The 15,176-nt window shown below is 37.3% G+C and overlaps 1 protein-coding gene across 2 annotated transcripts in view; it reads right to left on the reverse strand.

Annotated features, from left to right (window-relative positions):
• Positions 1-2,965: 2,965 nt before the first annotated feature.
• LOC135472231 (insulin-like peptide receptor) overlaps positions 2,966-15,176 on the reverse strand; it is a 62,254-nt gene continuing 50,043 nt past the window's right edge. Inside the window, exons 17-24 of one of the 2 annotated variants that reach the window (XM_064751628.1) lie at positions 13,058-13,107; positions 10,993-11,132; positions 9,103-9,167; positions 7,522-7,654; positions 6,764-6,920; positions 5,612-5,741; positions 5,136-5,270; positions 2,966-4,555 (exon numbers count right to left, since the gene is read on the reverse strand). In XM_064751628.1, the coding sequence (XP_064607698.1) occupies positions 4,054-4,555; positions 5,136-5,270; positions 5,612-5,741; positions 6,764-6,920; positions 7,522-7,654; positions 9,103-9,167; positions 10,993-11,132; positions 13,058-13,107 (1,312 nt within the window). In that variant the 3' untranslated portion in view covers positions 2,966-4,053. Of the gene's footprint in view, positions 4,556-5,135; positions 5,271-5,611; positions 5,742-6,763; positions 6,921-7,521; positions 7,655-9,102; positions 9,168-10,992; positions 11,133-13,057; positions 13,108-13,207; positions 13,267-15,176 lie in introns of both variants that reach the window. The other variant, XM_064751627.1, reaches the window with a different exon arrangement.

The raw sequence follows: 15,176 nt of genomic DNA on the forward strand, positions 1-15,176 counted from the left end.
ACTTAAAAAAAAACAAAATTCATAATTTGAGCTATCATGGAAATATGAAGCCACAGACCACCAATTATTTTAGAGACTCAACAGTGAATTAATGCACGGTATTTTTACCTGGTAGTACTGTTTACCACATTGTCAGAGAATATATAATATATGCTGGAATACTCCATCAAAGGGGAATAACTTCTCAAAATATTGTCCAACAAAATCTAGGTTCATTTTCAAATTTCATTAATTTAAATAAATCCGTTCAAGATTTTAGGCTGACGGACGGATGGACCTGATGACGACAATACCCTTCAGCAAAATTGGCGGAAAAAAACTTACCATTAACGAACAGTTATATTTCAGCAGGAAGATGAATCATATGTTTTACCCTTGTCTAACACAAGAAAGCTAAAATTAACTTTTGTCAAAATATTTTTACTGCAAATCTTCTTGACAGAAGTTACATCTTAGTAACTGTGAAAATTTATCTAGAAAAGACTGACAATGAATTTTTCTTTGTGTTATTACAGCTGTGTGCAGACTGACAAAAAAAAACATAATTTTCTTATCAAATTCCTTATTGAAATCCAACTGATAGCCAGAAATGTAGAAAACGCTTGATATTCACAGCCAAGCCAAAATAGTAACCAGTTTTCCTGCCACTGTTAATGCCATTATCTGAAAAATAAATACACATTCACAATTTTTTCTTATTGATATGAACATATCAACATAAGTGAAGCCTGGTTTGTGACCTGCGTACAATATATATTAAGCTGACAAAATACAAAGGAAAGCCCTAAAAGACTTGGTAGAAAAGTTAAAAAAAAAAAACCGATAGAAGATAAAAGCCTCCAGAGGTATTAGTCCCAGCAGAGGTATATTCAAGTAAACACGGCTTTTCCAAAGCATGACTAAGATCAACAGAGTTACCTCCCCCACGGCATCACAGACCCATTGTCAAGGGCTAATCAAAATACAAAGGTTAGCCCAAAATCAAAAAGCCTATTGTTGCCAATAATAGTGAAAAATAAGTTCCTGTTAAAAACAAAAATAATTGACAATAATGTTTATTCTCAGCATACAAATTATTTATCGTTCAGCACAGTTTGTTTTCTGTTATATTGCTAAAATCTAACAAATTCTGAAAAAAAAAATTACTATAAAAGCTATAAATGTATGATGGAAACAGTGCACATTAAAAAAGAATGTAAAGCGGTCGTGAAAACAGTTTTTTAACTATTCGTGTGCACAGTTTTTTTGTTGATCAAGAATGTTTCATGACATCTTAAACTTGACCCATAAAGACAATAAATTTTCATAAAAATTAAGGCTGACTATAATTTAGTATGAAGCCTGAACTAGAACACTTATTTGAGTTTAAAATGGTAGGTTTGCAAGACATGGAGATTTTCTGTTCTGAGGAAATGAAACATCTTCAAAAGTCATTAAAAAACATGGTTAAACAGATTTCAGCTCACATCACCGGTATCCTATGGAGCATAGGTTATAATTATACAATACAATACTACTTAGTGACCAGCTAGACTATGGAAATCAAGGGGAACAACTTACTTCCCGAACAATATAAAAACTTGTGTTTTCAATATTATCTCCCTTTCAATAAAATAGACCAATGGGGTCTTTTCTTCCTGTTGTAAAACATTTGAGTATAATTTCTTTGGTCATATCAAACAAACTCCTACAAAAGTTTGAACTTGTTTTACCTGAAGGACACAACGTCCACTGGTTCATCAAGTTGTCCAAAAAACAGAAAAATGGACATTATCAACACAGGAAAATGTGATTTTTCTTATTCAGAAGAAGGGTTAGAAATCTTGGTGGAAGCAAAATTTGAATGCCATACAAGAACACTCTTTCTTTCCTCAAACATAAAAGTGGTTTGGTCCAATGATCCCATGCACATGTGAAATGTTCTGAGGTCAAGGGTAAACCCTTTGCATCTGGATGGGTGTTCTGTATTGTGAATTCATGTATTTGGAAATATATAAATGGTCATCTGTCCAATGAATATCAGAATGTAAACATAACACTGGATCATCTACAATCATGATAATGTTAATCTGATGAAGAATACAATAATCCACAATGGCCGAGGTGGACGCATGCATATCGCTAACTAAACACTAACAACATGGACATGTAAACAGGTGATCGGCAGCTTCCATACATTTAGAAAAAACATTTCCATATAATACTATAGAACTGCAATTAAATACACCCGCCAACATTGTGTGATATGAATCAAAACGCAGTGGAGTCTTTTCAATGGATGGACGTGAATGAAAACTAAAAAAAAAAACCAACAAAAAAACAAACAAACCCTCCACTTTCATGTGATCTCGGCTTAGGCCAACAAATATACATAGCAGTAATCTACAGGCTTTCCTCAACATGGACAAAACACACTTAAAAACAAATTATGCATTGTTAAGTTGTCATTTTCAAATATACATATATTTATAGATAGAGATATATTTGTATTTATATATAAACATACATTCTGACTGTGGAGTGTAAGCACCCACCGATGCAAGTCCTACAACAGAGCTATACAATATTGGCCTGAAGTCAGATTTTACATCCTACAATGTTTAAAAGAAATGCCACCCATACTAACTAAAAAGAAAAATGCAGGGGATGGGGAAGCCCTTGTCTCCCCCAGTGTAGTCTCTTCAAGCCAGGGACTGCTGACGGTTTCTTTGGCTTAGTGTCTCCCCAAGACTATTTGATTTGTACATATATTAAAAAGGTGGCTGACACTGTATGTATGTATAGATTACTTTAGGAACATGGCCTTCACCTACATACAAGCCATGCATAAATGTATCATGCTTACAAATTGAGATCTCCATATGATGTTGTATTGGCAAAGCAGCCTATGTGTTAAGAAAACAAAACAAAAAAAAAAAACACACACACACACAACACAAAAACCAAAGGAAAAAAAAACAGGTAGGTCCCCATGTGAAGTAGGCAATTCAATGACAATAAAGCTTGTATAGACAGAGGAAAAGAAACTTGAACAGATTTAAAGTGTTCCTACATTTAGCTTGTGGAACTTTGACTGCTAGTGCCACAGATTCATCTAGCTGAAGTTTGAACCAGCAATCTTTGCCAAAACCAAAATCTTACAAGTTCTGATTAACGAGTCATCTCTTGTGTTCATGAGTCAGTCAAGAATGAGTGTTCCGATACAATGCAATGAGTGACATTGGAAAGCACAGCATTGAGGGGTGAGCTCACACTACATGCCCAAATACACCACAGGTGTACACTAATACCAAGTACACACCATTCTCAGGTATGAATAAATGATTACGGCTTAACGCCACATCAGCAATATTTCAGTGGCGAGAACATTCCTCAGGTATGTAAACATTGCATGCATTTTTAACCGGGACGAATACTTAATTTTCTCTTTCAGTGTCTCAATAAAAATTTTAATAATAAAATTAAAGAAAATACGGATGATTTGATGCCAGCCCATAGTGCTTTATGGGTTACAGCTGGTGACGGAAAGGAAGACCCTTCTTGATTTTACTAGCCCAGTACAAACACATGCTGTATAAACCTTTGGGGATTCCATGAGAATTCACATTCAACCCCAAATGGTCGGTAATGTGATGGCCTTGTTATGCACAGCCAAGGCAGCAGAAAGAAGACCCACTGGATATGTAAAGTGATGATTAGTGAGTTATATGAGGTAACCTCACAGGTTGAAACATGATACAGTCTGCTTTATAATGGTCATATATAACACTTCCACACAGCAGAATTCTCACATGGCTTTTGTCTTGATCTGGCCGTTTTCCAACTCATGGCTGTAGGTAAACATTTTGAAATTATACACAAAACCTCATTTGGCTTTGTCGCCACACTTTGCCGGCTAGCTTGTCAGGCAGATCTTCCACTGCTGATATCACTGAAAATCTGAAGACTACATTCATGTGTGGCCAAATGGGCCTCCCCACACAAGCGAGTTCCCTTTCAGGGGAGGCAACTGTGGTAAAAGCAGAGCACTAGAGCAGCCTAAGTCAGCCTGTGCTAGCAGAGAGTTGTCTGTGGAAATGGGCCATGTCCATTGGCCAAACCGTTCCTATGTGCATAGCTACCAGTACTACTTTTACTGCTTCCTTTACTGTCACCATTCGAGCTTATTGCACTTGTAGGATTGGATGAAACGCTGACGCGTCGCGCTGGATCAGCACAGGCTCCTGCCTCGGCCTCTTCAGCACGCCGACCGTCCTCGCTGTGCGGTGAAATGTCATTAGCAGGGCGGTGGACCCGCATTTCATACTGCAAGGGCTCAAGCTCCCCCAGTGAGTTTGTAAGTGGTATATGAGCTGTGTCTATATCACCGTCCAGTAATTGGTCTTCACACTCCTCCGTGTACATTTCACGATTGTCTGGGTTATTTTCATTACTAAAGAAATAGGACACATTTTTAAAAGATGGATTCAAATCAGGAATAAGTCTTTCTATAATATCCAAAAATGTTGGTCTCTGTTTGGGTTTGAATTGCCAGCATAGCAACATGAGGTCATACCTGAAAACAGAGAAAAACAAAAATTAACATAAGAAAAAACCCTAAAATTTGCTGATTTTACAGTTATTTCATCTATTGCTGTGTCCGATTTGGACCTTTCTTTTAAGGGTCAAAAATATATGTAGCTCATTTTATCATCCACCAATAAGATCTTGAAGACTTACTCAACAATTCATTATCAATTTTAACACTAATCACTACATGTATACTAATAAAGATGGTTTTAAGTCCATTTTTTATTTAGGTCTTAATACTAGCAAGCCATTTTATTACCACAGCACTGATCAGAGATCATTTACAAAAATAATCTCCTGTGAAATTATTCATCACCTTTGTGTCATATGTTTCCTGCAGATTATTTCATTACTCGATTGGGCACATGGCAATGCCTCAGCAAACATGAGTTTGAAATATCCAGAAAATAAGAACCAGGAGTTGAATCTATAATCAGTTATAAAACTGATTAAGTATTGGAGTTTTTATACATTATCCAACCTCCCCACCGCCTCTCCTTTTTGAGACAGACTCTCTATAAAGCTATGTATATGTACATGATATATTAAGCTAAGTTTATACGTACAGTTGGTCTGGACACCCCTCTGGCTTTTCCATGATTTTACCATCCAAAACATAGCGAAGCACTTGTTCATTTGCCAGCCCTTGGTACGGCTGGGCAGCTAGTGTGGCCATTTCCCATAAAACCACACCGTACGACCTGCAAAAGCACAGGTAAATGTCATCACATTGTTCTTCTGTTCCATCACCCCATTTACTACTCACAGTATTTTTTTCCTCTCTTTCTCTCATGGGAGCTGTCCACAACAAAACTATAAAAATATTTGTCCTTTAACATGCATGACCCATATTTACGCTCATTTTGCCAAATCTACTGAATGCAGGAAGATGTTTTGAGATTAGTTTGGAAAATAAGGTGATATTGTTAGTTTCTATGATATTTATCTGTCTCTAAAACCAGACTTTTGGGGTGAAATTTGAGATAAATTACCATATTTACAGAGAGATCAGACATGTCTGATCACCAGACAATGGACTCACCAGACGTCAGACTCGTAAGAATATTTGCCATCTTTTAATGACTCTGGAGGCATCCATCTCACAGGAAGTAGACCCTTGCCCTGTTTTCTGTAATAATCTGTCTCATAGATGTCTCTTGTCATTCCAAAATCTGTTCAAATCAGAATCATTGAATAAAATTATCCCTGTTATTCCTTTTACAAAAAATGTTGCCAGGGTGCCTTTCAAATTTAGAAATTCTGGTACAATGCTCACCAAAGTTGCCAATCAGTCTTATCAATGAATGAACTAATGAGACCCTCACAGAAGCCCTGTACAACAATTAATAAACATGCATAAACAGTATACACAACTGTATTTTAAAGCCACGTATTCTGTCAATAATATATTGTGGCACATATCAGCTGAAATCGTATATGTTACAATTTACTAGTTGAAAGAACTGGCTGAACACCACGGTTGAAAAGCAGGAAGTCGAGGTGTTGTTTTTGTATTCTCTGCTGTTCTGATATACATCGGCAATACTACATCACCATGACCAATGAACAGCCTCAAAGCTGACTTAACTGAATGTACAAATGTCTCTACACTAATCTTTCTGCAAAAATGTTTTACTGAGCATCATGCACTATAATTCATGAGGCGAAAATTTACCACAATCACTCTTTATGGGATCATTAGTAACAGTCATCTGAAATATGTTCTTGTGGGAAAAAAAAAAAAAAAATGGGAACTATCAAATCGGATCATTCAACAATTTTTCAAAAATCTTCTCCCAATGGGGAACACTGTCCAGTATGTCACTACGTAGACCGTGTTTCAATAAAAGAGCACATAAAGCAAAGAGGTAGCTTATATTTTATTTATTAATTTGATCACTGTTCATGCCGTACTCAAGAATATTTCTCTTATACCATGGTTGTCAGCATTATGGTGGGAGGAAACCAAGCAGAACCTGATGGAAACCCACAACCATCTGCAGGCTGCTGACAGACCTTCCTACATATGGCCGGAGAGGAAGTCAGCATGAGCTGGACTTGTACTCACAGCGACCTCATAGGTGGATGGCAGTTCATAACCATTGCATTGTAACAGCAGAGAATGATGTGTTTTTTTCACAGGATGGAACCAGCTTGTGAAGGAAATGTCGAGTGATCACGCCTGTTTACAAACCTCCAATTTTCACTGTGTTGTCAGCAGCAACCATGCAGTTCCTGGCGGCCAAATCCCGATGTACAAACTTTTTGAAGCCCAGGTAAGCCATTCCATCGGCTATTTCACCTGCCATCTGCAATATCTCTTTCACTTGCAGTTGTCTCCCACAATTATCCTGTTGAAGAAAAATATTGGTTAATGAGATCCTGTAAGTAGCTTTGCAGTTGGAGATAAAATTGTTAGAGTTACAACAAAAAAAGTGTAAGCAGCCAGTTCCGGGGTTGATGTACAAAGAAGTGTGACCCATATATACCTCTTACCATGAAGACAACAACTTCACCAAACACATTAACAAATACGCACATTTATTATATTATCTTGAGTAAAATGTGTTGAGTGCTGAAAATGTGTCGAAATGACAAAATGTCTGAACTGCTACAAAGAGGCTGAAATGACAAAATGTCTGAACTGCCACAAAAATGTTGAAATGACAAAATGTCTGAATTGCGCTAAAGATGTTAAAATGACAAAATGTCTTGAATGTCACAAACACGTTGAAATGACAAAATGTCTGGAGTGACATAATGATGTAGAAATGACAAAATGTCTGTACTGCTCCAAAGATGATGAAATGGCAAAATGTCTGGAGTGACAAAACAATGTTGAAATGACAAAATGTCTTGAATGTGAAAAAGATGATGAAATGGCAAAATGTCTGGAGTGCCACTAAGATGTAGAAATGACAAAATGTCTGAGCTACAACAAAGCCATCTTACTTCGTCATCTGGCCGATGTTTACGTAGGAAGTTCTTTAGGTCGCCATTTGCCATCAGCTCCATGATCACAAAGGTGGGCTGAGTTTTGGAGACAACACCTATCAATCGCACCACATGGTGACACACAAATTTCCTGCAACACACAAAACAATCCCACATGGATGTGCTGACACATTAGCAGTAACAGATTTTGATACAGCACCATAAAAAAATAAATGTATTAAATATCTTCATTTTCATTGCTTCTTAACACCATACTCAACGATTTATCAATCATATAATAGCAGTGAGTCACAGGGCCTGTTTTACAAAATGTTCCATGGCCTCCTATGTATAATATTATTTAATAAGTCGCAGGCCAAATCTGAGAGGACCTGCTACCGTTTTCATGTGAACTGCTGTTTTATTTTATTACATGTGTTTTCCCTAAACCCTCATTTGAAGATGCTCTGGGAATTACCACACAGTTTATGGTCACCACCACAACATTACGTAAATCCATAAATCACACTTAAAACCTGAAAAAAGTTGTTTTATTGGCAAAATGGATGAGGATGTAGGTCATGGGTTGCTTTTAATTACGTGTATTACGATATTATGGTCAAACAGACAAACAGACTACATGCAAATGTATGAGTTTTTTTTTTTTAATAAAAAATAAATAAAAATAAATTTCAAAAAAGAAATGCTTTGTGAGTCAGAGTTTTTTTTTTAAGATGGCTATTGTCCTTGGGTCTGAAGGCTTGGGCAGTGGGTGTCTGTATTGTTGCAAACTGTCCACATTTTTTGAAAATATCAGACGTATTAGTACCCGTATTCTGAGGTGTTCTCACCCGCCGAGTCCTTCACCCGTTCACTTTGGCATTGCCCACCCCCCATGTAGTGAAATTCCGAAACTCCGAACACCTGTGCCACACATTTTGAGCACAGAGCACTCTGAACTTTCCAGACAATATCCTTTGAATCCTTTGTGTATATATTGTACTCTCTCGATTTGACAGCAGGAGAAGCTTCTCAACAATCCCTGTTGTTGCTGTTGTACAATGATTTGTGACTAGTACCTTGCTACATGTCAATCAGTGGATAATGTGATACAGTAAAGGCAACAAGGTGTTAGTCAATAACACTGAAGATCGTTTTATGATTATTTGGTTCTTGTTTTTTAAAATCTTTCATGATTACTTTTTATTTTCAAAGCTGTCCTGTTGAAAATTGACATTTTACACAAAATGAAATTTGGCCTGCAATTCCTTTCTTTTAATTTTTTTTTTAGCAGGTCATATTAGGATTTTATCTGTTAGCAGGTTGTTAAAATGAGCCCTGAGTTTTCTGTGTAAACCACCGACCTTCAGCAAGTTACTTGATTAACTTTTCCAGGTGTGCAGGGAGTATGGGTGACAGAGAAGTGGACTTAAACAAATGTTAGATTGCGAGACATCCATGTGAGCGATGTCAACCATCTTTGTGTCACCAAGACCCCACAAGCAGTGGGGTGAATGAAAAAATTCCCTGTCCAAGGCACGGTTTGCATTATTAGCGGTCAACCTTTAGAAAGCATAATAAAACCTGCTTAAGACCTACTTCATATTTGTGGCTTCTTGAAGGAAATCACAGCGGTCACTCATTGTTGCATTTTCATTTAAAGTCTGGAATTCAAAAAAGAATTATTATTTCTTCACTATGGGTAAAATATAATTTAGAATAAACATAATGGATGATAATTCACAATTTGCCTGAGGGTTTGACAAAAGATTTAAAGTTTTACACTGTACTGAAGAATATTTCACTAATACGGTGGAGGTCTGCATTAAATCAGGAGGAATTCGGGCAGAGCCCAAGGGAAACCCAGGACTGTCCACAGGTTGCTGGCAGACCTTCTCACATATGTTCAGAGACAAAAGATTATTAGGAAGCACATGTAAGAATAAAAGAACTCTCCCTAATATTCTCGGAATTCATTTCTGTCTGCTTGCACTTTTTTCAGTAAGACAAGTATCTGTTTGATATAAAAGAAGGGTGTTGGCAAAAGAAGAGACAGAAATCTGTACATGACAAGACACAAGAGACAAGTAACAGTCTGAGACAAGAGACAAGTACTGGCACCAGAAAAAGAGACAAGAAACAGTCTAAGACAAGCGGTCACTACGAAACAATAGATAATTATCAGCATGAGACAAGAATCAGCAAGAGAGGAGTATCGGTATGAAACAAGAGACAGATATTAATAGGAGACCAGAGACAGTCACCAATGAGAGACAAAAGATATTCTTGATTATGTAGTGGAGAAACGATGAGCAACAGGAGATTCTTGAATCAACTGATGCGAGTTGTTTCCCCTACTTATTGATTTTTGTTTTTCAAAAATCGTGCGATGTCATTTCAAACAAATAAAACTTTAAATCACAATTTGCGTGAATGAATGCTCTTTCGTGCCGGCTGAGCCACATTATTTGCATAGTGTAATATAATAAGTAGCATAGTTGATCTTTCGTGATAATGTTACATGAAGTTTTAGTGCAACAGCGTTAGAGCTTTTAGCCACTGGGCCTCTAGTCGGTTGTACTCTATATAGATTACTACTGGGTGTGTAACATTATGGGCAGTGACTATATGATTAGTTATGGGGGGAAAGTAAATATGAATTGATTGATTTTTTTTTCTTTTTTTTTTTTCTGATTGGTGTTTTACGCCGTACTCAAGAATATTTCACTTATATGACGGCGGCCAGCATTATGGTGGGTGGAAACCGGGCAGAGTCCGGGGGAATACCATGACCATCCGCAGGTTGCTGGCAGACCTGAATTGATTGAAAGCTTACATATAATCTTCGGAAATCAGATAGTAGATTATACTACTATTTATCTCTATCACATTGACACAACTGGTCCTCGAGATGTCCATGTTCATAAACAGAGTACCACAAATTAGACCCACCAGTTCACCTTGCTGTTCATATTTTTGTTTAAGAGAATTGATGACGCTACTCATCAATGTATATCAGTGTATTTGAAATGAAGGCGAAGAACGAAACTGTTAGAAAACGAATTTCACATTGATCAGAAACCAACGGACTCTTCAAATATAACATCCTTACGATCGGTAACACAAAGGATTGACGTCACAACCAATGTTTAAATTCATCTGAAAAGGGAAGGTTGGTCTTCCCGGATAGCTCAGTGGGATATTGGAATGTTTTAGATCCTTGTGTTCACGAGTTCGAATCCATCTCTACCGTATACCTGTCAAAGGCACACTCAGGTGGCACAAGTGGTCATCCATCACCACTCAAACCACAAACTCGCAAGCGTGGATTCTTGAAAAACAATCAACTGCGCAGACAATAGCGTGACGTCACAACAAACGTTTGAGCAACTAGAGATTAATGTGAGACAAATGACTAGTACTGGTATGAGACTACAGACACTGTTACAGACAATATTAAAACCATAACCATGCACAAGATGTGTTTACCTTGACGGCGACCATCCTTGGTCCATTCGGGCTTCCGTCTGCATACTCTCCCTCGTATACCATTCCAAATGAACCCTGACCTAGCTCCTTGATGAGACTAATCTTATCACGATCAACTTCCCACTCGTCGGGTGTGTATGCTGAAATGACAATATTTGGACATCACAAAATGTCTGTCTGAACTTGGTCACTTCCACAAACTTGATGACAGCTATACATGTTGTAAGTGTTGTAGCACATCAGAGGAATATTATCTAATCTGGACATGTTATTTTATAAGAATTCTTAAAATCATAAGCATTTCTACCTGCACAATACATTTCGTCATCGAAATCTTGAAAATTATATATTTAAACTGCATCTAAAGCTACATTTCAGAAGTTAATTCTGTAGAGGGCTAAGGGTAATTGAGTTTCAGAATATCACCATTGGCAATGCAAATGTAGCTACCAATATGTATATGACAGAAAAGGCTTAGTTCTCCATCTACTGTTCTCGCCAGTGGTTTATTTCACATTGATTCACAAACCACATCAAACCGACACTTGCTGGCCTAGCTCATTATTAAACTGTGAGAATGAGAGCTGATGAAGTATTGTCTTCTAAAACCATTTTTACCTCCAAATATAAACTGGCTAATAAACTAACTTTCATACATGCTAGGAAATGCCACAAACTAAATAAAAAGTACAACGGACATAACTTTTCATATAATCCTTAAACATCAGGTTACACATGTATATACACACACAGAAATGGTAAATATTTAACCTTGAGGAGAGCAATTTATGACACTTACATGTAGACGTGTGGAATTTGCAATTAAACAGACAGCTCTATCGTTCCACCAAGTATTTGACTGGCTCCCATTAACAGAGTGCTTATCGTTTTTCTTTCCCCTCTCTTTTACAGTGAAACTGTGCCAGGTATATGCATTTGACTTAAATGGTCTACAATAAAGGAGTGTGTGGATGTGATGGTGTGTGTGTGTGTGTGGAGAAGGGGGATGGAAGAGACCTGTCTTGTGATTTGCAATAAAGTTCACCAAGTTTTCTGTACTTTGCATTCACTGGCCGTGTCTGTTTTAGTTGAGGAAGGGCTTCTCCCAGAAAACATACAGCCCTTGAGTGATGCTTTCTCTCCTTAGGGTTCCCATCCTTTTCTTAATTTGATAATCAAACCCTTTTCCAAGCTTTCAAAACTATAAGTCTTTCTTTATCAGCCCAGCATTCCCTGACCAATGACCAGTGTTCATTACAGTACATTATTTCTTCATTTCTTAAGCCATAATCAATCAATCAATCGAACATCACATGGCATCATTGGATTTCCCAACTTGCTTAAGATGTTACACAAACACCTAGCTTGTTCCAAGCAAGAAATTCAAGACCTTTTTTAGGGCCTTAATTGACTTTCACTTCACTAAAGTTTTTCTTTCTTCCATACCCATGAGGTTTTGTTATAGCCCAAACTTTTCATTGTCTGCCATGTAAAAAAAATTCACGTTAAACTCTTTAAGAGAAGTCTGTTTTCTCAGAACTTGCTGCTCATGCTTCAGTCCTATCATTTAATATCCCGACAGATCAGAGGGGTTGTGTGTCGGCACGGTGGATCATCATTAACACGAGGCTTGCAAAGTGAAAACGATACTCACTTATGCCCCATGACCAAGATAGGCATAGTGCCCTCTGGACGTTGTCTAAGGGAGGATAACTCAGTGGTATAATTCAATGGGTTCTATCACCCAGTAATGGGCTGCAACACAGAGTTATCTTCCCTTAGATTGTGCTAGGCCAACTTGGTTAAGGGCCATAACCAATTCCCCCATAAATCTGAAAGGGGACTTACACAGATACAACACCCATCTGGATGTGTACATTGATTTTTTACATTTTAAAGGAAATGTTTGGCAGATGTATATAAAAAAATCACAACACACTACTAATCTACATGACAGCAGTTTTTCCCCAAACATCTTCACTTTAGCCTCGTCATGGAAACAACGAAATTGCACGACAAATGTACGAGTTTACTGGACTCCTCTTATGCTTACAACAATGCTTACCGATGCCAATATAGTCCGGGTTTTCTGACACAATGTAGGGAGGATGTAGCCTAAAACCACCATGATTGGGAGGAGAAAAAGACATAGTAATTAGATTATCATGCCTTAATATCCCTCTTCTGAGGGTGATTTACGGACTAACCGACTTACCACTGTAAAAGTAGTCCGGGTTTACAGATGTATACATCGTATCATGCCCATTGACAAACCTAAGGCACAAAACAAAGCAAAAATAAAAATCACAGCGCAAGAACGATGTTTCTACCACCAGAAAGAAAGAGAAAAAGACAAGCTAGTACATGTTAGATATTGTTCACTCCATTGACACAAAGGAAAACAACAAAATGTACCCTTATTTTTCTTTGAAAATAACACAATTATTGTACAAATTGGCAACATGACAGGATAGGTTACCCTGCCCAATGAATTTATGAATTCAGGTAAATGCATGTATTCAACAGAAATTTAAAATTTCGCCCCGTACGTGCATTTTAGGTCCTCAATTATTACCTGCTGCTGAAGCTTTGTATTTTTTCAGAAGGGCATCACAACAAACCTCAAAACACCATTATACCAACTTTCAGAAATAGGAAAAATGAGGAACTTATAAAGGCACAAAACTTTCATTTACAGTCGTTTTCCTCCTGTCAATTAGGAAATGTTTAGACTGTGACTATTTCTAAACAACACAGGCTGTTAAAATAAGCAGGTCAAAATAATATTACAGTCCAATCCTGGAATGTTAGTGAAACTTCATAAACACCTTTGTTACACTGTCTACTGCGCTGGTCGCAATAGAAACTATCAATGCTGAAATAAAACATGTTATATCGAAAAACGGTGGGAAACAAGCCCTACTGGCCATAGCTATTGTTTTTCTGATCAGCTCGTTAACTTTATAAAATCAGATTTTTAAGGCCATAAGGTACATGTAAGCCAAAATACTGAAACGGGAATCTTGACCTCCCATCACTTGTTCCCTTTGCTTTCTCAGCCTGTATAACAACCGGCAACACAGGAATAATGTGGCGTCCTAGCATGAAAAAGTGCTTCGTTGGGTTTATTTAACCACAACATTAACAATCATAATTGTTATGACCAAAATTCTCTTCTGGAGATGATAGTTACAATATTCTCCACCAATGAAACAAACGGATTTCTAAGTCATTAAATCATAATTGAAATCTTGAAATTACAGTGTTTGTGAAATGTGTATCGGAATTGTAGAGTCATTAGAAAATGTTAATCTGAACCATACTGTCTTTGGGTAATGGCAATTTCGACCATACACTCTTTGGGGAATGGCAATTTCGACCATACAGTCTTTGGGGAATGGCAATTCCAACATTCAGTCTTTGGGGAATGGCAATTCCAACCATACAAGCTTTGGGAATGGCAATTCCAAAAAAAACAATCTTTAGGGAATGGCAATTTCAACCATACAGTCTCTGGGTAATGGCAATTTCAACCATACAAGTTTGGGGAATGGCAATTCCAACCATACAGTCTTTGGGGAATGGCAATTTCAACCATACAAGCTTTGGGAGATGGCAATTCCAACCATACAGTCTTTGGGGAATGGCAATTTCAACCATACAGTCTTCCAGGTATGGAAATCTGAAACACACAGCCTTTGCTTGCTTGACAATTTTAGACACTCCTGTTTTTTAGCCACCAGCTCAAACAGCATAGGCATAAGTCACTATCTCAGGAATACTGTACCAGCCACAATAAGACACTTTCACTTCAATAAACTTAAAGTTGCTCAAATATATTTGCCTAAAAACTGTTTACTGAAGTAAAAATAGATAACGGGTGAAATTATCTTCTCGTCAAAAGCTTTTAGTAGAATAAAGCTTACACATTATTTTCTCATGCAAACTCATTGTATCAATTATCTGAAAATTTCAAATTTAGTCCTAATGACAGGCAAAGACATGTGTCATGCACAATGGATGTTTATAAACATAAATGAGCAAATTTGTGGCATTTAAGAGGTAAAACACAGAGAATCTACATTAGAGGGAACCTGGTTATTCAGAAAAGCACAGCAAGGCACACACAAAACAAAATAGTACAACCAAATGAAATATACAAGGGAATTCACATAATTTATATC

The sequence above is a fragment of the Liolophura sinensis genome, chromosome 8, assembly GCF_032854445.1.
Source record: "Liolophura sinensis isolate JHLJ2023 chromosome 8, CUHK_Ljap_v2, whole genome shotgun sequence".
NCBI lineage: Eukaryota > Metazoa > Mollusca > Polyplacophora > Chitonida > Chitonidae > Liolophura > Liolophura sinensis.